General features: G+C 43.3%; 1 protein-coding gene across 1 annotated transcript; it reads left to right on the top strand.

Moving 5' to 3' along the window:
• Positions 1 to 4158: 4158 nt before the first annotated feature.
• LOC118937818 (teneurin-2-like) lies at positions 4159 to 23370 on the top strand. Its single transcript, XM_036939511.1, has 5 exons — positions 4159 to 4165; positions 4498 to 4557; positions 9262 to 9609; positions 15783 to 15845; positions 23291 to 23370. Exons 1-5 carry the CDS (start codon positions 4159 to 4161, stop codon positions 23368 to 23370), a joined length of 558 nt encoding a protein of 185 aa, XP_036795406.1.
• Positions 23371 to 25073: the final 1703 nt, after the last annotated feature.

Raw genomic sequence — 25073 nt, 5'->3', positions numbered from 1 at the left:
TTGCTGCGATTACAGCTGTAAGTCGCTTGGGGTATGTCTCTATCAGTTTTGCACATCGAGAGACTGAATTTTTTTCCCATTCCTCCTTGCAAAACAGCTCGAGCTCAGTGAGGTTGGATGGAGAGCATTTGTGAACAGCAGTTTTCAGTTCTTTCCACAGATTCTTGATTGGATTCAGGTCTGGACTTTGACTTGGCCATTCTAACACCTGGATATGTTTATTTTTGAACCATTCCATTGTAGATTTTGCTTTATGTTTTGGATCATTGTCTTGTTGGAAGACAAATCTCTGTCCCAGTCTCAGGTCTTTTGCAGACTCCATCAGGTTTTCTTCCAGAATGGTCCTGTATTTGGCTCCATCCATCTTCCCATCAATTTTAACCATCTTCCCTGTCCCTGCTGAAGAAAAGCAGGCCCAAACCATGATGCTGCCACCACCATGTTTGACAGTGGGTATGGTGTGTTCAGGGTGATGAGCTGTGTTGCTTTTACGCCAAACATAACGTTTTGCATTGTTGCCAAAAAGTTCAATTTTGGTTTCATCTGACCAGAGCACCTTCTTCCACATGTTTGGTGTGTCTCCCAGGTGGCTTGTGGCAAACTTTAAACGGCACTTTTTATGGATATCTTTAAGAAATGGCTTTCTTCTTGCCACTCTTCCATAAAGGCCAGATTTGTGCAAAATACGACTGATTGTTGTCCTATGGACAGAGTCTCCCACCTCAGCTGTAGACCTCTGCAGTTCATCCAGAGTGATCATGGGCCTCTTGGCTGCATCTCTGCTCAGTCTTCTCCTTGTATGAGCTGAAAGTTTAGAGGGACGGCCAGGTCTTGGTAGATTTGCAGTGGTCTGATACTCCTTCCATTTCAATATTATCGCTTGCACAGTGCTCCTTGGGATGTTTAAAGCTTGGGAAATCTTTTTGTATCCAAATCCGGCTTTAAACTTCTTCACAACAGTATCTCGGACCTGCCTGGTGTGTTCCTTGTTCTTCATGATGCTCTCTGCGCTTTTAACGGACCTCTGAGACTATCACAGTGCAGGTGCATTTATACGGAGACTTGATTACACACAGGTGGATTGTATTTATCATCATTAGTCATTTAGGTCAACATTGGATCATTCAGAGATCCTCACTGAACTTCTGGAGAGAGTTTGCTGCACTGAAAGTAAAGGGGCTGAATAATTTTGCACGGCCAATTTTTCAGTTTTTGATTTGTTAAAAAAGTTTGAAATATCCAATAAATGTCGTTCCACTTCATGATTGTGTCCCACTTGTTGTTGATTCTTCACAAAAAAATACAGTTTTATATCTTTATGTTTGAAGCCTGAAATGTGGCAAAAGGTTGCAAAGTTCAAGGGGGCCGAATACTTTCGCAAGGCACTGTAAATAATAGCTGTAATGCAATACTCCCCATCCAACCTGACAGAGCTTGAGAGGATCTGCAGAGAAGAATGGGAGAAACTCCACAAATTCAGGTTTGCCAAGCTTGTAGCGCCATACCTAAGAAGACTCAAGGCTGTAATCGCTGCCAAAGATGCTTCAACAAAGTACTGAGTAAAGGTTCTGAATACTTATGTAAATGTGAAATTTCAGTTTTTTATATCTAATAAATCAGCAAAAATTTATAAAAACCTGTTTTTGCTTTGTCATTAAGGTGTATTGTGTGTAAATTGATGAGGGTAAAAAACATATTTAATCCATTGTAGAATATGGCTGTAACAAAATTTGGAAAACGTCAAGGGGTCTGAATACTTTCCCAATGCGCTGTACATGTATAGTGTATTAGAATAACTTAAGCAATAAGTCACAAGAGGCTGTGTCATGCTGTGTCATGAACACAGTCAAATCAAATCAAATCAAATTTTATTTGTCACATACACATGGTTAGCAGATGTTAATGCGAGTGTAGCGAAATGCTTGTGCTTCTAGTTCCGACAATGCAGTAATAACAAGTAATCTAACTAACAATTCCAAAACTACTGTCTTGTACACAGTGTAAGGGGATAAAGAATATGTACATAAGGATATATGAATGAGTGATGGTACAGAGCAGCATAGGCAAGATACAGTAGATGGTATCGGGTACAGTATGTACAAATGAGATGAGTATGTAAACAAAGTGGCATAGTATAGTATAAAGTGGCTAGTGATACATGTATTACATAAGGATACCGTCGATGACATAGAGTACAGTATATACGTATGCATATGAGATGAATAATGTAGGGTAAGTAACATTTATATAAGGTAGCATTGTTTAAAGTGGCTAGTGATATATTTACATCATTTCCCATTAATTCCCATTATTAAAGTGGCTGGAGTTGAGTCAGTGTCAGTGTGTTGGCAGCAGCCACTCAGTGTTAGTGGTGGCTGTTTAACAGTCTGATGGCCTTGAGATAGAAGCTGTTTTTCAGTCTCTCGGTCCCAGCTTTGATGCACCTGTACTGACCTCGCCTTCTGGATGATAGCGGGGTGAACAGGCAGTGGCTCGGGTGGTTGATGTCCTTGATGATCTTTATGGCCTTCCTGTGACATCGGGTGGTGTAGGTGTCCTGGAGGGCAGGTAGTTTGCCCCCGGTGATGCGTTGTGCAGACCTCACTACCCTCTGGAGAGCCTTACGGTTGAGGGCGGTGCAGTTGCCATACCAGGCGGTGATACAGCCCGCCAGGATGCTCTCGATTGTGCATCTGTAGAAGTTTGTGAGTGCTTTTGGTGACAAGCCAAATTTCTTCAGCCTCCTGAGGTTGAAGAGGCGCTGCTGCGCCTTCTTCACGATGCTGTCTGTGTGAGTGGACCAATTCAGTTTGTCTGTGATGTGTATGCCGAGGAACTTAAAACTTGCTACCCTCTCCACTACTGTTCCATCGATGTGGATAGGGGGGTGTTCCCTCTGCTGTTTCCTGAAGTCCACAATCATCTCCTTAGTTTTATTGACGTTGAGTGTGAGGTTGTTTTCCTGACACCACACTCCGAGGGCCCTCACCTCCTCCCTGTAGGCCGTCTCATCGTTGTTGGTAATCAAGCCTACCACTGTTGTGTCGTCCGCAAACTTGATGATTGAGTTGGAGGCGTGCGTGGCCACGCAGTCGTGGGTGAACAGGGAGTACAGGAGAGGGCTCAGAACGCAACCTTGTGGGGCCCCAGTGTTGAGGATCAGCGGGGAGGAGATGTTGTTGCCTACCCTCACCACCTGGGGGCGGCCCGTCAGGAAGTCCAGTACCCAGTTGCACAGGGCGGGGTCGAGACCCAGGGTCTCGAGCTTGATGACGAGCTTGGAGGGTACTATGGTGTTGAATGCCGAGCTGTAGTCGATGAACAGCATTCTCACATAGGTATTCCTCTTGTCCAGATGGGTTAGGGCAGTGTGCAGTGTGGTTGAGATTGCATCGTCTGTGGACCTATTTGGGCGGTAAGCAAATTGGAGTGGGTCTAGGGTGTCAGGTAGGGTGGAGGTGATATGGTCCTTGACTAGTCTCTCAAAGCACTTCATGATGACGGATGTGAGTGCTACGGGGCGGTAGTCATTTAGCTCAGTTACCATAGCTTTCTTGGGAACAGGAACAATGGTGGCCCTCTTGAAGCATGTGGGAACAGCAGACTGGTATAGGGATTGGTTGAATATGTCCGTAAACACACCGGCCAGCTGGTCTGCGCATGCTCTGAGGGCGCGGCTGGGGATGCCATCTGGGCCTGCAGCCTTGCGAGGGTTAACACGTTTAAATGTCTTACTCACCTCGGCTGCAGTGAAGGAGAGACCGCAGGTAAATGGCATGTGTTTGGCCCGACGCGATAGTAGAGAGGGCCAATCAACCTATTTACCTTTGACTGTATCAAATAACAATAACAAAAAAAACATCAATTCATTCAATTTAATTCCAAATCGGGTTGTTAGTTCTTTTGGTCATGTTGCTACAGATGCGACACAGTCGTTAATAATTTTTGCATAGTTGCTTTGCAAAAATGACTGGTCATCCGTTCTAAACAAAATAGTTGCTCCGCAGGCTAGACAATGCTCTTGTCAAACATTGAATCTGGAATGACTAGCTGCATTTTTGTTTTTTTAAATATTTTTGTCTATTGCCATTTACTTGAATATGACGTTGATGCGTGATTTCGACTGGCTCAGAAAAAGTTGTCTCATCTGGGCACTCGATGTACGGTACTAAAGATATCAAAAAATTAAGCATTAACATATATGAATCCTCACTATACCAAATTAAATGCTAGGCTGGAAGCAAGGTTGTGATACAAGAGATGATTCGGACAGCAACATGAACATGATATTCTTATGGAGGCGCAGTGATCATTTCAGATGGAGCTGTTAGCAGGCATAGGTGTGTCTGTGACGGCCAACATAGCACGGCTTGGAACGCTGCTCGCACAATTAGCATCCAGGATCCAAACAACCAGTTTTATAAAGTACAGTACAGCACATTACAAAGAATCTTGACTGACGGTAGAGTTGTCCTGTCTTCTTGCCCACCCACTCAGCCTACGTGGAGCTGGCCCCCATCGGCATCAGCTATTTCCTGTCAGGTATGCACTACACAGGTATGTGCCACAGCCATACTGGAACTGTATCCCCTGCACCTACCTTGGGGACCTATACAAGTGTATCCTTCCTACTCTACCCCCTCTGTCTTACTCTACCTGTTGTGTACCAGTGAAGATTCCTCCAGTGTCCAGCCCTAAATAACCTAACCAACTTCCCTTACTCCTTCTGTGGGTGGGTTCAGATCATTTTCAAACTGTTTGTTGTTTGCTTATCGATCATTTGAACATTTATGCTTGTGTTCCTGTTTGTATCATGCCTGTGTTAAACGTTGTAATATTTCATGAGCATCTTACCTCACACCAATATCTAATATTCACAATTATATAGTGTCTTGTTTTGAAATTCTATGGCGTTCAATGTGAGAATATGAGCTGTGCACAGTCATCTCATATTCTGCTTGTCTGTACAGTAGACAGTACAGGTCCACGTTGATCATGATACATTTATCCTTTATGATTGATATTTCCATTGTTATTCTTTGATGCGGCTGATATCCGCTCATGATGTCTTAAAGGCACAGCACAGTACACAACCCATATGCTGTAATTGCTAAGCCCTTCCGTTTAATGTTGTTCATTATCAATTCACTGTTATTATCTAATGAGCTCTTGTTATTAATTGATTTCCTACTTTTCAGCTGATTGCAAGAGATCGCATCCGCAGCGTTGTTTTAATTAGTGCGGCAAAATGTATTGGTTGAGCATGCCTTTTTGCTCAATTTCTTATTCTGGAGCTGAAACCTAATTGGGCCTCTGTTGTTTTATTGACTCACTGTTGTACTTTTAATTTCAGGTAATTGTTTTTGTCCCTACACTATTGTCTACTCTACGCAACTTGTGTGGATAACCCATAGGTCTTCCTCTGACTCACTGTCTCAACACATAGTTTGAAGAGCCTTATTAAGGGATTGTTGATTAGATGCTATTGTACTCATTGATTAGCTGCTGCTGTACTTCTACAAGCAGTAGGAGTGGGGAAAGTTTTAGTTTTCACATTGACATGCAGCACTGCTGCTGCTATTCTTTCTCCATCCATTACTTAGAACCCCCATCTTTTCCCTTCTGCTATGTACACACACACACACACACACACACCTGGTGATGGCTCCTGTGTGATTGTGTCAGATTGTTATTTAGAGCAGAGTTGTATTCCATGTTATCGCTGAAGCATTTCTCTTGCCACAAAGCTTCATATAATGCTACCGCTTTAAAGATGGAATCATTACTAGAAACAATTGCAAAGTGGTCACCTCACCTGTGCTTTTGGGGAAAAAAAGCTGAGGGATGGGCCTGGAGAAATGTAACCACTCACAAATTCAAACCGAGATCTACAGTGGGGAGAACAAGTATTAGATACACTGCCGATTTTGCAGGTTTTCCTACTTACAAAGCATGTAGAGGTCTGTAATTTTTATCATAGGTACACTTCAACTGTGAGAGACGGAATCTAAAACAAAAATCCAGAAAATCCCATTGTATGATTTTTAAGTAAATCATTTGCATTTTATTGCATGACATAAGTATTTGATCACCTACCAACCAGTAAGAATTCCGGCTCTCACAGACCTGTTAGTTTTTCTTTAAGAAGCCCTCCTGTTCTCCACTCATTACCTGTATTAACTGCACCTGTCTGAACTCGTTACCTGTATAAAAGACACCTGTCCACACACTCAATCAAACAGACTCCAACCTCTCCACAATGGCCAAGACCAGAGAGCTGTGTAAGGACATCAGGGATAAAATTGTAGACCTGCACAAGGCTGGGATGGGCTACTGGACAACAGGCAAGCAGCTTGGTGAGAAGGCAACAACTGTTGGCGCAATTATTAGAAAATGGAAGAAGTTCAAGATGACGGTCAATCACCCTCGGTCTGGGGCTCCATGCAAGATCTCACCTCGTGGGGCATCAATGATCTTGAGGAAGCTGAGGGATCAGCCCAGAAATACACGGCAGGACCTGGTCAATGACCTGAAGAGAGCTGGGACCACAGTCTCAAAGAAAACCATTAGTAACACACTACGCCGTCATGGATTAAAATCCTGCAGCGCACGCAAGGTCCCCCTGCTCAAGCCAGTGCATGTCCAGGCCCATCTGAGGTTTGCCAATGACCATCTGGATGATCCAGAGGAGGAATGGGAGAAGGTCATGTGGTCTGATGAGACAAAAATAGAGCTTTTTGGTCTAAACTCCACTCGCCGTGTTTGGAGGAAGAAGAAGGATGAGTACAACCCCAAGAACACCATCCCAACCGTGAAGCATAGAGGTGGAAACATCATTCTTTGGGGATACTTTTCTGCAAAGGGGACAGGACGACTGCATCGTATTGAGGGGAGGATGGATGGGGCCATGTATCGCGAGATCTTGGCCAACAACCTCCTTTCCTCAGTAAGAGCATTGAAGATGGGTCGTGGCTGGGTCTTCCAGCATGACATCGACCCAAAACACACAGCCAGGGCAACTAAGGAGTGGCTCCGTAAGAAGCATCTCAAGGTCCTGGAGTGGCCTAGCCAGTCTCCAGACCTGAACCCAATAGAAAATCTTTGGAGGAAGCTGAAAGTCCGTATTGCCCAGCGACAGCCCCGAAACCTGAAGGATCTGGAGAAGTTCTGTATGGAGGAGTGGGCCAAAATCACTGCTGCAGTGTGTGCCAACCTGGTCAAGAACTACAGGAAACGTGTGATCTCTGTAAATGCAAACAAAGGTTTCTGTACCAAATATTAAGTTCTGCTTTTCTGATGTATCAAATACTTATGTCATGCAATAAAATGCAAATTAATTACTTAAAAATCATCCAATGTGATTTTCTGGATTTTTTTTTTAGATTCCGTCTCTCACAGTTGAAGTGTACCTATGATAAAAAATTACAGACCATGCTTTGTAAGTAGGAAAACCTGCAAAATCGGCAGTGTATCTAATACTTGTTCTCCCCACTGTATGTATGACTGACCATCCATGAAAATTAGATTTGCAACTATTTTTTTTAAACTATTTTACATTTGATGTTTTGAGGCTATACAGTATTTGTTTACATTTGCATTGTTTAGAAACATTGGAGTAAAACAAGCTAATACTGTATGTTGGGTTCTCATGGAGTGTGACAGTTGAACTAAGCTCATGAGGCATTTCCAAGTTATATTCTTCAAGAATCGTCATTCATTTAGAAGTCCAGAAATTGATGGATTCTAGCTTTAACATTCTTTAAAAAAAAAAAGGATTCCTTGTACTCCTCCTCCACACCACGACCTGTCTTCATTCATCCTCATTTTCAATTCATCCTACCCAAGCCACAGGGTCTTTTGGCAATTTTGTCATAATAACCTGGACCATTACTATATCTCTGTTATGTCTCATTTCTCTCTATTAACATTTCTCTGACCATGGAGCAGGAGCATCTACCGGTCAGCCAAACAAGTCATAATGAAAATTACATTTCTGGTCTATTTCTCTCCCCCCCCCCCCCCCCCCCCGTTAATTGAATTGCTTATCTTCAGATCTGCATAGTTGAGCAGTGCTTCCACTGCAGTCATTTGACTGTGGTGCTGCGCCATGGCAAAATCATTGCTGTCACGGCAAACAAAATAGGCAAACATGCATTCCGACAAGCAGTCAATGCACAACTAGTCTTGCAATTGCTTAGAAAACAGCCGTTGTAATGGCCTTTTTTAAAAAGCAGGGGATCCAAGCTTTCCATTACTACTTTATTTATTTTTCAACTTCGAAATATGCGCAAACTGCACCCTTTTAAACCCTGAGTTTTTAGCAGCGGCCTGGTTAAGCACCTTACCATTCCGCAATTCACCATGAGTGCATAGGGGAGAGTGGGGCTAAATGTAACATGGGTCAATTGTAGGGTTACTTGGGGTAAAACTTCACCCTTCCTCTAAATCCTTTTTTTGGGAGTGACTTTAAAAAAATAGTGATGAGACGGATGACATTTTTTTTGTTGAGCAAGAGTAGTGGCAACCAGGTGGCTGGTTAACCCAATTTACTCTAACTGGTAGGCCTAGATTATATTCACTGTGTTGACGAATGTTACATACATTCATCAACAGGATGCTAACTAGTTAAAAGATCACATTTGCGGTCGAGCTAAAGATTAGACCAATAGGATAAATGCAGATAGGCATCCCCATGCTTCAGCCTATTTATTTATAGCCACTATATTGCATCAGTTGGGATACAGGTGATAATGCTTATTGCTAATTGCTAATACCTTATAATATGGACCATGCATAGGCTATATGCATGGTCCTATATGTACAAATTATTTGAACAAATCATTTTACCAATATGTTATAGGGCTCATCTGGTGGTGGAAATTATGTTTCCAGCATATTTTTTTTCCCATTCATTTTGGAGTAGCAGGTCCTTTTTTAAAGTCACCAGAACAGAGCTTCTCAATCCATCTACATAAAACATTTCCGGGAGGACCCCTGGAATTTCTAATACAGCTCTTTGTAGATGTCCACACTGACGTAATGTGGGGACTGAGCTTGCATATGATGCCCTTTATCTGAGATGCTGTTTTTAAAGAAATGCTAACATTTCAGCATTAGCACTAGCACATCTAAATGTCACTTCTCTTTTTACGTCTGCTTCAGCCTGCCTGCCCCACAAACCTCTCAGAATAATATGCATACACATACAGCACCTACCCACCCCTCCTGCCCTGGGTGTAACTGGGTTGTTGCTGTTCTCAGGGAGCTTCACACTGGCGGAGCTGGGAGTGAGTGACCAACAGGCCCAGCACCAGACCCAGCACCAGCACCAGCACCAGACCCAGCATCAGCACCAGACCCAGCACCTGCACCAGGCTGCCTACCACTCCTCCCACTCGGAGCTGGGCCTGTTGCAGCAGGGCTACTCCCTCAGCACCGGCTCCGACGCAGACTCTGACCCAGAGGGGGTCATGTCGCCGGAGCGTGCCGTTCAGCTGTGGGGGGGTCACGGGATCAAGTCCCGTCGCAGCTCCGGCCTCTCCAGCAGGGAAAACTCAGCCCTCACACTCACCGACTCAGACAACGAACACAAGTCTGACGACGAGTCAGGTAGGACAGACAGAAAGAGAGAGCGAGAGAGAGAGGTGGGGAGGGAGGGATTGGGGGAGTGGAGAAAGAGCGATGGAGAGAAAGGCTGAGAGAGTAAGGGGTAGCTGAGACTGAAACCAACAGAGAAATGTTGTGAGGGTGGGTGTCATGAAAAATGTATGGACACAAAAAGACAGAGCTCCTTGGAAGTGCACTTGCAGTTTTTTGATGCATATGTTTTTCTTGACTTAAAATGTATGTCTTTGCTACCAAGCCAGTCTGGCTGAATGTCACTAAACACTAGTGCTGAGCAATTAAACAAAATGTCTGTTATTTTTCCTTTTTTAAATAACTAATAGACCAGAGTCAGTTCAATTATTTGAATTCAATTTTTTTTTTTTTCTGAGGCAATGCGCAGTTTCTTTAGAGATAAATCAGATCAAGCCCGAACTGTGCAATGTAGTAGGGAGTAGTAGTTTCCAACAAGCCAATATTCTACATAGTTTAGCACAGACAATGTGGTAATTAACTGCAATGGCCATAATCTATTGTGCTCCTACTTGTCCGGTCTCAGACGGAGAGAAGAGACAGAAGAGCGGGCGATCAAGAGGGATACAGAGCATTTGCTTCATGAGCTATCTTTACCTGTAAATACATGACGTAAGATTGATAGTTGGTATTCAGTCATAAAAATATGCCTCATTTACTTTGAATAACTACTAAAATAGTGATTTTGCCAGACAGCATAGGCAGCAGCTCTATAGAGATGAGATTATGACTTGGAATGAAATAATAAAGTCATCAAATAGGCCAAAAACAAATGTAATATACACAGCAACTGAAATATTTTATTAAAGTAAGGTAATGTGAATAAATTAATAAGGGATACATAGCAATGGGCAGTCACTACCATCATGGGACTTGTATTAATTGTTTTATTCTGTGTTGTTACAGCATTCAACCCACATAATGGTTAGTGCATTTAATGTAAAAAAAAAAGAATCAAAACCGAAATCGAAAACCGTGAGAATTTTTTAAAAATCGACCCGAAACCGAACTGACATCAAAAAGCACCAATCGCTCAGCACTAATGAACACAGTCTCAGTAACTCAATTTACCAATTAGAATAGTTTTTGAATGGACCCAGAGCATTTAGAGCCACCAACACTGGATCCTGATCAGGACTTTGATCAGATTAAGTCCTGGACACGATTTCTCCCACTGTGTTGAGTCAGTCAGCCATGCTGCTCTGCCTGGCATGTCTCTTAGAGATCAGCTCTTTTGCTTTTTCTCGGTCTTTTCCTCCCTCTATCCCGTTGGCTTCTTCTCCGCTAGCCATCTCTCTGAAACCATCACCACACACAGAGAGAGCATGCTACTGTAGAGTATACTACCAGCACCACTCTGACTCTCATTTCTCACTAACGTCCTAATAGTATGCATACTAGGATGGCAATGATTTTGGGATTGCTGCCAATGAGAATATACATTTCAGTGAAATTATATTGTTTTCCTCTGGTCCCTTCTCCTGCACGTCTTCCTGTGTTTACTTGGGCATCGGGGGTTTGCGTATGTGAAATTATCTGTCTTTTTCTTGGCCCCTCACCTGTTCACTCTGAGCTTGGCAGTAATGGCAGGTTTTAGAGGAGAGGTGTTGGAGTTCGATTGTGATTTGTGTTTAACACACGTTTGTCTACCTGGTTTATATACCTGGTTGTGTTTGTAATTTCTAGACAATGGAAGGTGATCCCGTTGTTTGATTCTGTTAGAACTCTGTGAGTTTGGGGTCATGAGGACGCATTCTGTGGTCTCCCCGTAGGTGTCGGGCGTCACTTCACACTAACAATAGTGCCACCCGGCTCACGCTGCAAATGACTTGGTGCTGATTTCCACTGGGGAATCATCTGCATTGTTCACAGTACAAATATGCATCAGGGAGCGATCACAGGCCTTTGTGGAGCCTGCTGATGTTTTTTTTTTCCATAAAAGGTTAATTTTCTGTGTGAAAGCCAGAAATTAAACCCCTGCATCCACCAAACACCCTAGCCTAGAAGTTATCTTAGAACAGATCCCCATGCTTATCCTTCAAAAAGGCCACGGCGCTGCATGATCCATTTTAATGTGCCTTTTTTATAGATTGGTTCATAAAGTGTTTGTGTAGATTGAATTAAATGCGCACGCAGCAAGACTCCAGACACTAATGTATTCTCACCATGGGAGCTAATTAATAAGGACAGCGAAGCGAGCGTTCGATTTGATCAAGAGACCACGGGATGAGTAGCGCTAGAGTGCAGGGGACTGTTTGTCCTGTGTGTGAGACGATGCAAGGCGAGGTGAGGAGGGCACTGTCTCTCTCAGTTCTGCTCATTATCACCTTACAGTGTTTCATGGTTGTTCTTGGGTCAAGGGTGCCTCTTGGCGAACACAGCTGAGATTAACTGAACCATAGTGCTGTCGTCACCATGCCCAGCGACTGACTCCAAGTGACTCCCCTTCATCTGGCCTGTCAGAGTGTCACAGACTTCTGTTGGCCCTCTAGCTCCTCCACAGCGCCTGCTGCCTTGCCTCGACTCTCCCCCGCTGCCTTCTGGGAGCTGTGCCTCTGTGCCAGAGACGCAATGAGAGAGGGCCCTGCACGCACGCCACAGTGGAATAAAAACAATTGGCTTATTAGCATCCCGGCCCTCATTAAAACAGCAGGATTTGTCTGTTATTTGTTGTATTGAAAGTCTTTGAAGCTGATATCTGAGTCACAATGCACTGGTGCAGAGGCATTTTCTCCATCGGGTAATGGCAGACTTCATAACACAATAATTGTCAATATAGAATACAGGTAGGAGACAAAGTTTGTGAAGAGCTGAAATCATTATATTAATATTGAATGCTAATTCACAGCGGGGGAGTATAAGGGGTTGTACAGTGAAACACAACTTACTGCCATGCCTACTGGGATCAGAGAGGAGTGTCAACTACAGTAGCATACAGTTGATGCCACAGGTGTATCTTATCAACATACAGTAGACTACAGCTTCAGTTGTTGCTTACAGTTTTTGACAATTGCTTCCACACGATTTCTGAAACTATGGCTCCTTTTCTCTAGACTCTACACACAAAACCCCAAAACACACACACAACATGCAAAACGTCACACATCTCTTGCAAAACAAAACTCTATTCAAAACTATTTTAACTCTTCTCAAAATGGTGTTTTTGCATCAAAACTCTACACACAAACCATCAAATGATTAGCTCTTATACACGTCAACTACACACAGATGTGACAAATGTAGAGCACTACTATCTTGTGTCTTTTGCATGTTCAGTGTGCAGTGGAGTCCACGGCAGTTTATCATAGCACTCACACATGCATGTATGTGCACAAATATATACGGTATGTATGCATATTCAGTATATATTTACACAATAAACAGAAATGCAAGGGGGGGGGGAAATCATGTTTTTCTTTCTCAAAACATTGTATTTTCATCCAGTTTTCAGTAACAGACCAAATAAATACAGTAGAAGATAAACAAATAGGCTTGTCCTTGTCCTCTTCCTCATTTTCCTCCTTGTCCTTGTCCTCTTCCTCCTTGTCCTCGTCCCCTTCTTACTCTCACTCCTCTTCCTCTAACTCTCTCTCCAAAATTGGCCTCCATTGTTGTCCAAACCAAGAAAGCCAACCTGAAGCCTATTTATAGTGCTCAAGCTCTTATTTCTATGTGAAGAAATGAGCTATAAGTGTTTTCACACGTGAGCACTGGGTGTAGGTAATCGGTAAACGAGTGTGGCATTTGGAATGGCAGTGTTTTCCAAACGAAACACAAGACCTGTTAGTTTTGAATGATGTGTCTAACGTCGAGAAAGTGTGTTTTAGTGTTTTTGCAAAAAAGTGTGCTTCACAATTGCAAGCTGAGTGTAAAGCGGATAATGTGCTTGCAGTTTTGCAGACTTGGTCTGAAGATTAGGTACATGAGTTAATGGTTTCACTGAGTGTGCCTCAAGTGCTACTTTTAGTGTGTACGCGATTGTAAAAAAAAAACTGTAATAGATTCCACGTGTCCGTAGTATAGCATAGATTCCATGGGTTAGGCACTCAGAAACCACACACGTGTATGTTGGTGGATGTAGCCATCATTTCCAATGGAGTGCATGTAGGAGAAGGCTAGTGGGAGACTGACAGGTGGATTCCTATCTATCTAGTTATAACATAATCACACATTTCACTGGCTTCCCACATCTCATTAACAAACATCAATCTAATTATGAAGAGATTTGTTGAATTTAACAACCAGGGCGTGTCTGCCTGTCTCCCTCTTTAAATCTCTACATTGTGTCACTTGGATTGTTAAATGAATGGAAATGAGCATGTCTGTCTGTCAGTAATGGAAAAGGATGGCGCAAGTGGGCAATCATTAGTTCTGAAGTCAAATCTTAGCTATGGTTTCCAGGACAACCATCCTCCTTGAAACAACATTTGGCAGGCCCTTTGGGTCTGGGTGTATTTCGGTGTGTGTGTGTGTCAACATTCATCCTCACTCCTGTGAATGATGTCTCAGGTTGCCATAGGCTTGGTTGTTTCCCAGTGGGATTCCAATAGTAGTGTAGCTACGGCACTGGAATGAAGGGCTGCTAACTGTAGTACGCTGTTGCTGGACAACCCAACACGGCTGACAAAATAACATTGCGAAAGAGTTGTCATAATGTACGTTGGCCACACATTCTCCTCTTTTTTAAAGAATAGTTCTGCCAAAAGTCACTAACTTAACAGTCAAAATGTTCCCCATATCACAAGTTTCTTTCTGTCTAATTTTGACAAGAGTGGGAGGGTGAGAAGTAAAAGGGGCCCTCATTTCATTTTATTTGTGCGTGCTGAAAGTGTTGGGATTGGCAGCCAGCTAGGCTAACGTTAGTGCAGCGCAGCATGACAGGAACAGGGGCCCAGCCAGGCGAGGCATTTCCTGGGCACAGGTGTGACAGGCGCTAATGAATCCACTAATGGCAGCCGTTCCCCTCCATGCTTATCTGTCCCACTTCTATCTATACTGTTATTTCACGATTGTTTACAGGCCATTAGCATTTGCTATGTGATAGAATAACACACACTGGGCCTTTACTGCGGTTGCCTGTTGGGAAAATGGCGGTGACAGTGCTGAACGTTTATTTAACGTGTCGACGGCTACAGCAAAGGAGGTAATTGAGAATTGATTTAGCAATAATGACTTTTCATATGTTCCCCTGCACAATGCTGATGCTGTCTGATTAACTTGCGAGACTGCAATTTGCCACTTAATGGGGTCTGCCCTTTCCCTTTGCAAAAGAGGAGCTGACTTTTGGAGTTGTGAAAATTCACTGTTTGAAATTGTCATCGTCTGCTCTGAAAACCGATCCATCTTTGTCTTGTTTTACTTGTTACCATCAAAGACAGCGATAAGAGCTTTGTATTGGCGACGGATGTGGAACCAGGGATTGGCTTCGTGGTTACCGCAGTCAGACACACTGTCTGTAGTCTCTAGTAACTAAGGGGATGCTGTTATGCAGGGTAGTTAACATAACTTAACCATTTACACACTCCATTTGTAAAAACCTCTCAGATTAAAGATTGCTTGCTGGGGAATGCGCAGCTGTTTGCATTGTTTGCATTCTTGTGACTATATTATATTTGCACTCATAATGTGCAGGGATTATTATGATATTCTCAGACACGTACAGTACACTGATGTGACAAATGATGGCAATGTGGAACCCGGCAGGAAATGACACATTAGATAACAGTGTGCCACATCTCTTTTACCAAGCACATCTGGTGGCAGATTTAGTCAATACAATAAAATGTCAAAATCACAATGAGACTCCGGAATGGAGCGAGAAACCCCACTGCTTCTTTAAATTGGATTCCATGTTCGAGCTCGGAAAATGGTCAAGTCTAGGAGTATGTGAGAGCACCCAGTGTATAGATTGTGTTGAGAGGCATGACTGACAATGTGTTAGTTCTAGATAGGGACCAGACTGCAGATAGAAACTTGGGTTACCAGGATGTTAGTGTTCCATAATAGGGATGTAAAAAAATATATATATATTTTTAAAATCTTGTTTGTGTGGGGGGGGGTCTGTCTACTTGTCTTGTCTTCATATTTACCATGCTGTATTTCCTTTTTGTTCTTATTATTAAAACGTTTGTGTCTTCCATCTCAAGCATACTTCGATGATGAAGGGGATGATGAGGATGAGGAGGATCTGTACAGTCACCACCGTTTCAGTAAGTGCCAACTCACTTTCACCCCTCTACTGTGTACTGCAAAGGCATCTGTGTTCTTACTACAACGGTGCCTTTTACAACCTTCATCTGCAGTTGTTACCTTTGATACCACCATCAAACACACTGTTGTGAATTCATCCTTCATGGCATTGTTCCAGTGCTCTGTTGTTGTTTTCATCCTTTCCCGTTGTGTTGGGCTGAGTGTGTTGTTGGGGAAGGCCTTTTGTCAGGGTGTTCATGCATCCAGGACATCAGGTCCCCTGTGAGTGGGAGGAGGATTAGCTGCACTCCTGTGCTGTGGCTGTCAGTCAAGGGAAGAGAACAGGGGACAAACAGGCACGGACACTTAGTGGCAGTAGCCTGTTGTAACTGAACAGTACTGTTTTCCCTGATGAGAAGTTGTCACACAGAGACAGATTGCTTTCTTCATAAACCACTCATTAGGAACTCCATTAATCACAATTCCTTAAACAAACCCAGGGCCAATTAGCTTCTTTCATCTGGAAATACCAGTCATCACTGAATTGCTTTTCAGTCCAGCTATTTCAGGCATTTTACAATTATTTGAGCAATTGCCTCCACAAAGGCAATTCAGCAATGAGTCTGTTTTTTTTTCCCATTAGTCAAAGCCACAGCCATATGTTGTGCACAGGGTAACTGAGGGATAATCTGTGTTGTTGTATTGTTGTATGTTTAAGTAAATTGAAGTATTACAATCATTATTGGAGTTTTAAACATGCTTGATTTAGGCCATAAATGATATCTGTGTCACAGCTTATCTCACAGTTTCTCCTCAGCCACCAGCAACATGTATTTAGCCATTGGGAGGGATGGAAGCAGTGGCCCTATGGTTGGAGTAATGGTGTTACCAAAGGTAGTAAATACCACTGGTTAGAGTACTGAGTAGTATCCACTGGTGCCATTCATATAGCATGGAGATGAAACTGAATGGGAGTGGATTGTAGGTCGATAACAGCAACCGCTACTTTGTTACCTAATCAATCACCTGTCAAACATTCACAGGTCTCCTTGGTGCTACACCAGCTCATCATGACCCAGTTTGGCTGTACCTACCTCTCCTTCCCCAACCCTGTCCCTCCCTGACCCTGCAGGTTGTGTGTGGGCCTATGTGATTACTCCCCTCTCCCAGTCTCCTACTGTGTGCTGGAGATCAGAGTGGTGTACAATACAATAGCGCAAACAATCAGAACCTTCATTCTAAGGCACCACAGGAACATGATTTTGCTCCTCAGGGTGACTCAACAAGGGGTTGAGCCTTTCTTTGTACCTATCATTTTGCTCACAGTGCAGCCAGCTTTCTTCAATTGCAGAATGCTGCCTTTGTTATTTGATATCAGATGCTATCGCACTTTTGTGAGATTGTATATCCCGTTATTTTAACAGGGTATATCGAGTCTCTGCTTCCATTTGTTCAACATGCTAAGTCGACTTTTTGATTTCTAACGTGTAGTTATTGTGTATGAATCCATATCCAGATTTGGAAACCTTGGTAGATATATCTAGGTAGGAATCTGCAACAGTTATTTCAAGACCTACAGTACATTGCAGTACATTGGAGGGATGCATAATTTGATCAGAGCAATTGTGCATGAAAACAGCTACATGATTGGCACATTGTAAACATAGTTACTTACATTATTTCATTAGCACAGTTCTGACAAACACACTGATGCACATCACTGAGCAGCACATTTCTGCTTTCTCACACTGAGCACACTTGTTTGCTTGGGCTAAATTACTATGCTTGGCCCAAACGTTTTCTCCAAGCACATGCATTGAAACTGTGCCAGTATTCCCCTTGAGATCAAATCTGACATAGAAAGGACAGTGATCTAAAAGACAGTCCAGGAATAATAAATCAAAACTCTTAGGGATTCAGCAGAATAGATATGCAGTAAGTCATGTTGGTTTATTTGTGGCGCTACCTGTGATGGATGGTGAATAGTGATCACTCTAATCAACATCTGTGGTTGGAAAAGAGCGCTCCAAATTGAACATTATCAGTATGTTGAAATCTTTAATCCCACTGTTTCTGGCACCTAATTATCATCACGCTAAACTCATTTGCCCCTCTAGCACAGTCAGACTGTAGGGAAGGATGGACATGTACATATCATTCACACTCATCACTGGATGGATGTTTGCTTTTACACAATAATATTGGTGCAATTGAAACGTTTCTACTACAAACTATCGCTAAAGATTATTGTGAAGATGTGACATGCTGTAATGCAAGGTCTACTATTGGATTGAATGTTGATTATGAAGACAGACACTACCTACAACCCTTGAATAGAAAGGGATTTTCCCCTTTTAGTTGCTAAGGTACAGTCAATAGAAAATGGATACTTAGAAGAGATGTCCCTTCCCACATCCATGTGTCAGTAATTATCAATCCACCGAAGGAAGCCAAAGCAAAGAATTCCATTCCATGTTTTGAATTCTTGTCTTCAGAGAAGCATATGAATTGCAGCGTCTTTTATACCATTGGCATTTGGGATTGAAAAATAACTTGGCTGTTTCAGCCAAGCGGATGTGAACAAGTATTGTTGACTTCCTGGATGTCCCTTTATCCTATACAGTACAGTAAACACACACACACACACACACACACACACACACACACACACACACACACACACACACACACACACACACACACACACACACACACACACACACACACACACACACACACACTGTAACAAAGCAGTGATGTAATGGCAAAGAGGAACTATCCATGTCAACTGTCCGACACAATCTTGACTGTACATGAATGACGGAAATGCGTGCAGGGCAGGCTCTGTATTACTTGCCTGGATATCCAGTGACTTTCACGCAGTAGCCAGAATCTGTCTGTAACACAATGTGACTGGCTCAGTGATGATTATTTGTTGTTGCGTCTGGACAGAGGCCAGCCAGTGTTGTGATGTCATAAAGGTCCTCCAACTGATATCAACATAAACAAGCAGGATATTGACTGGGCTTGCAGGGCCCCCTTGTGTTGAGTTCGTCCCGGATGCATATGGAGATATATGATATTAAATTCCTGTGCCCCTCAATATGTTCTTCGGGATCAACAATTCAGTTTTGGGGTATTTCAGGGACAGTTCCTCATCCTTTTTTTCTCTCTTACTCTTTCTCTCAAGTGCCATGAAAATCTTTTTTCCAGGTGGATCAACCAAATTACCTAAATATACCTGAAATGTCCTCATTTTTCAACCTCTTCTTTGACTCACTTTGTCCCATGCCTCCTGTTTCCCTCGACTTCTAAAAGTGTGAGCCATTTAGTTCCTCATTCACATCAGTGTCTCTAAACATATTTAACACACTCACAAATAGTCAAAAGCTTGAGTTGTCTTAAAAAAACACAACAACTGTTTTGAAGTGGATGTGCAGTTACTTAATCATTGATTTACCAGTCAGATCAAAGTTGCTCCAATCCTGCAGGACACTAAGCATTTAATCTGAGAACATATGTCAGCTCTATTCCTCTGTGGCTTCTCTTCAGAGACCGAGGGGAGAAAGATTGTCTGCTCTTTGGGGACAGGATGCTCCTGCTGTTTGATAAGCCAGTAGTCAGAGATGTGGGTGGCTGCCAGCCTTCCTCTGCTTTCTGTTTCTCTCTTTGCTGTCGGATCTTTTGTTCTTGTTTCTTAAAACACCAGTGTCACTGACAGTCTCTCTATTCCTCCCACTTCTTTTCAAATGAAAACAAACATGAAATGTTTGAAATGAAAGAATTGTCACTTTACCGATGCAGAGAGGAGGCGGATGCTCCTTTCTCGTTGTGCACTCAATGCTGCAAGACCAAAATAAAAGCAGTCGAAAGTCGATTTTCTGAAACACAAAAAAAAAAGTGTCAGTGAGTTTGTTGATGAAGAGATTGCCTTGTTTTTATGGGAGCCTTGTCTGCGGAGAGGTAGAGCTGAGCCGATGGCTTCACCTGTCACTCGTCGGATTGATCCAATCGGTGTTGGCTATTGATGTGATCCATGCGCCGTTCCATAAGTGAATCCTTTTAGTCCCAGCAGCTCTTTCTCAAACTGCACTTTACATCACTTATTTTCATCAGAACGCTTTCGTACCTCTGCAGCATGTGACAGAGCCTTCATCTCTCCCCACTGCATGCAGGGAAATGGCACAAACACTTGCCATTCCTGCTGCAACATTGATGCAGTGATTAAACATGTGGATGTCTGCGAGAGAGAGGGGATGCCGTCCTCAATCTGGGTTTAGGGCCGGCCACAGCACTTTCCTGCTCTGCTGACAACCCTATCATAATACCTCCTCTGTTTGGAAGGGGAATCTAATGAGGGGTTGAAGGAACAAATTGGAAGATTGAGGCCTAATGATCCTGTCTGCAGGGCTGTTTACTGAGCAGGCCATCAGTGGTGGTCCCCAGTGGCAGGCCTAGTGCACAGCACAGCAGCAGCAAAAAGCATCGGGCTCTCTGGATCCATTTCACACATTCACTCTTCCTCTCTGGATCGGCTAACAGGAGCGGTCAACTTTCTCCCCAGACACCAGCATTGTAGAGAACTGGCTCTTGGTAATTGACAGCAATTATTATGGAAATGGAGAGGATTGCGAGAGATTAACCCGCCAAAATTAGTATTGGAATGAGGCTGGCATTGGCAGGCGAGGGGACTTTGTGTGTGCCGCCTGGACAAATTTGAATTTTTGTAGCCCTTTGGTTGTACATTTTCTGGCTGTTCCATCCTCGCCTTGTTCAGCTCTCATTGCCACACACTGTTTATTCCCGGCCATCGCAAAGTGTGGCTCCAATATCATCATTTCCATTTCACCTGATTGATGACTCCTGTACTGGAGCCATGTACATAGCTTACCTTTTTAAAGGTTATATAACCCTCTTCCATTGCAGCTGTCAGATAAGGCTGTAGTGTAGTTTAACCAGGCCTGGCCTATGTGATGCTATTTATTATAGGGAGAGATAAGGGTGCTGAGAGGAGCCAAAGAGGAGAGAGGCAGGCGATGCTCAGCAGTCCAGAAAATAGTCGAACACACTCCAAGGTGGAGGTTCTTATATGGACCCATGCACCATTTATGTGTGTGTGTATTTAACTGTTGTTGTGATATGGGTTTGGTTGAGTGTTAGCTCTAGTAAGACACTGACCCACATGCAGGCTGGAAGGAATCATAGTAGTGCAAGTAGTAACGCATTAATGTTATCACACTTGTATTCAAGTGTCTTTAGTACTCCTAGACACAAATTCGGCCATGCATAACATGCATAAAATTGCCTTGTGCAATATCTTTGGAAAGCCCAAGTCTAAATAGGGAGAAATACTGTAGCTTGCTGTTCATTTTTTCATGCACCATGGCCTCATGAGTTTTAGGGCTGTAACATCAATATTCATCATATTTGTCATACATTTTAGACCCTTATCCAGAATGATGATTTTTGGCCTGGCATTTAGCACATTATCCATTAATCATTATACCAGCTGTAGCACAAAAACAAATGTTAATGTCACTAATTCTCCATCCAGCAGAGGATACAACATCGCCTGTTACCTCCGGTAGCAGTATGAGGGCAACCTGTCACAAATAACCCACAGCCACACATCACAACTAAGGTGTGGCTCACACAGGCAGACTATTCAGAAAAGACATTCCCTATTCTTCACACCCAGCGTTAGAACCAGCATCCCTTTGGTCAGAAGTCAATTTTCACCAGCCCTCTGTCTCTTAAACTCCCCTGCAGTATCAGGGTATTAAACCCACCACCCTAAGGCCACCTGCGGGTTACAGCTGTACTCCAGTGGCACGTCCAGCCTATATGGTACACATACTGTATAGCTGTGACCTAGCGTTGCCCTGGCAAATCTTCCCATTAATCAGGTCACAGAAAGAAAAAAATGCACACAAAAAAAAACAGATTCACAAACATTTTTTCCATGATTCTTCGCCCCACTCAACAGACGACTGGCAGTGTGTACCATTGAAGATAGAGGGGCTGGCTGAGTTTCAGTGTTGATTACAGCCATTTTCAAATGGGTAGAGTCGCCTCTCTCTCTCTTTCTGCCTTGCTTTCAATGCCTATGTTCTAACTCCGTTTTGATGTCTGCCTAACACACAACTGTGTCTCTGTCAGAAATCGGAGCGGTTACAGGTGGAAGGGAAGGTCGGAAAGAGAAAGGTATACAACACACAACTGTTTCAGCAGCTGTAAGACTCTACCGCTGAGCTCAAAGTCAGGCTGAATGAGAGAGGGCAGCAGGCTCGGCAGAAAAGCATTTTTTCTCTCCATTCAATCTAATTTTAGCCTTTCTTCTTGCGCAAATTGTTGTTGTTTTTCTTTGATGCACAAACTGTCATATTGAATGTAATTTTCCACTGTAGAGTCCTACCACGCCATTACTCATACATCAAAGTATGTATTGAAAATTGTATTGATCTTCAAATGAGCAGTTCCGTCAGAGTAAGTGGCTGAGCCATCGCCTGTTCTTATCGACGTGGTGTAAATATTAGTGTTGTGGTTGATGTGGCTGTCGTTGCTGGCACTCCTGCTGCTTTTGTTAGGTATGAGGATAAACCGGCAGAGGGGTGACTCAATGAGGGCTTGATCTTGTCATTTAATAACAAGAGCTTTAAAGACGCTCCTCCCAAGAGAGGTGAGAGTGCCGAGACTAAAGGTTCTGGCCCAGATGTTGGGCTGTGTGGTCCGCTGTGCGGTCAGAAAGGAAATGTACTCCTGATGGCATTGACATGACTTTCCGTATGTGAACAAGCCCCTGGTTTGACAGTGACTGCCTAACATGCGTGCCTACAGCCGGACCCCACATCCCATTTGCACCGGAAATTCTCAGGGTATGAGTCAGCTGGTTGCCATGGATACTGTTAAACCAATTTGACTGATTTTTCCCCCGCTGTCTCCCATCCCGGTCCATTGTTAATGTCTGAAGAGCAGAGTGCTAAATATGCCCTCAGCCTCAGTTGGGAGAAAATGCTCCCAGCTAACCAGGATGATTTCCAGTCTCATTTTACCACATCACTAAGATTATATATGGGGCCATACATAATGGCAGAAAAACACTTTTCATAGTTTTAACTTCAATATAATTCATGGAAACAAACGTACATTTCAAGGAAGTCATAACTTCAAGGGAAATAGTGTGTGTTTCTGTAATTGAGTGCAGTGGACTGACATAAGCACTGTGACAGCCGATCTGCAGGGGAGTCGGAGTGCAGAGGATCTCCGAGCCTCTCCTGCAGACCCATGTGGTGGGTCTCAGCACACGGCCGGGGGGCTCTTAGTGTCATAGACAGAAGACGGCCTGTCACTCATCAGTCTGGGAGAGCAGGCTCACCTCCATGCATCATTAAACACAGAGACGGTCACCACAAACCCGAGCTTTCCCTGACAACCCCCCTGTCTTCTTCCCCTCACCCATCCCTAGCTCCGGCCTCATCCCCAGCCTCACCCAGCCCCAGCGTCAACCCAATCCTCAGCCTCAGTCTCAGCCCCAGCCTCAGCTAGGCTCTGCCCAGCCTCAGTCTTAGCCCCAGCCCCATCCTCAGCTAGCCTCAGCCCCAGCCCCAACCCCAACCACAGCCTCAGCCCACTCTCACCTTGACAAATGGGAGGAAATCAGATCGTCACCTATGCATTATTGATTTTCTGCTCGGTTGGTCTCTATTGGCCATGTTTGTGACTGGCTCCCTTTGGGGTGTGGGGAGTGAAGTTGCTCACTGTAGTCAAAGTCACCGAAGTTCAATGACATGGTTACAGGCACCTGTCACTCAGAGACCAGAGTGGAAGCCAACCGTATAGCATTCATTAATGAGCAAGACGGACAGAAGGACTAGTGGGGGGAATAGTGTGAGATGCTGATTTCCTGCAGATATACTGGAGTTCCTAACTGTTCGCAAGAGAACCTTGAATTTAACCTAAAACAGGATAGAGATGCAATTTATCTTAACTTTCTTTTCATAGGGAGGAAAGAGGGCTTGACTCACAGTATGTGTCATAATAATCCTCTAAGACAGAAGCATGTGGCCCAGATGTACTGTATGTTTGAAAACTGTGGCCTCAAACCTTAAATAACAAATCCTTACAAAATAATGCATCAAAGGTTTTACTGTTTGTTCAAATCTATTAACATTATATACAGTGTAGGTCAACTTGGCAGTTAATTAGGGATAGGGGGCAGCATTTTCACATTGGATGAATTGCATGCCCATAGTGAGCTGCCTCCTACTCTGTCCCAGATGCTAATATATGCATATTATTATTACTATTGGATAGAAAACACTCTGAAGTTTCTAAAACTGTTTGAATTATGTCTGTGAGTATAACAGAACTCATAGGGCAGGCAAACTTCCAAACAGGAAGTGGAAATTCTAGGGCTGGTTGATTTTCAACTCATCGCCTATTCACATCCCAATAATATATGGATCTGTTCGCACTTCCTACGCCTTCCACTAGATGTCAACAGTCAGTAGAACATGGAATGAAGCCTCTAGTGTGATGTGGGACCGGATGGCAGCTATTTCAGTCACTGGTCTGGCAGAATGCCAGTTCCTGGTCATGCCAATTATATGCCTTGCGTTCTATTACGAAACGAATGCTCCGGTTGAAACGTTATTGGACATACAGTGCCTTGCGAAAGTATTCGGCCCCCTTGAACTTTGCGACCTTTTGCCACATTTCAGGCTTCAAACATAAAGATATAAAACTGTATTTTTTTGTGAAGAATCAACAACAAATGGGACACAATCATGAAGTGGAACGACATTTATTGGATATTTCAAACTTTTTTAACAAATCAAAAACTGAAAAATTGTCCGTGCAAAATTATTCAGCCCCCTTAAGTTAATACTTTGTAGCGCCACCTTTTGCTGCGATTACAGCTGTAAGTCGCTTGGGGTATGTCTCTATCAGTTTTGCACATCGAGAGACTGAACATTTTTTCCCATTCCTCCTTGCAAAACAGCTCGAGCTCAGTGAGGTTGGATGGAGAGCATTTGTGAACAGCAGTTTTCAGTTCTTTCCACAGATTCTCGATTGGATTCAGGTCTGGACTTTGACTTGGCCATTCTAACACCTGGATATGTTTATTTTTAAACCATTCCATTGTAGATTTTGCTTTATGTTTTGGATCATTGTCTTGTTGGAAGACAAATCTCCGTCCCAGTCTCAGGTCTTTTGCAGACTCCATCAGGTTTTCTTCCAGAATGGTC

The sequence above is a fragment of the Oncorhynchus mykiss genome, chromosome 12, assembly GCF_013265735.2.
Source record: "Oncorhynchus mykiss isolate Arlee chromosome 12, USDA_OmykA_1.1, whole genome shotgun sequence".
NCBI classification, from domain to species: Eukaryota; Metazoa; Chordata; class Actinopteri; order Salmoniformes; family Salmonidae; genus Oncorhynchus; species Oncorhynchus mykiss.
This window is presented reverse-complemented; position numbering and strand designations above follow the sequence as displayed.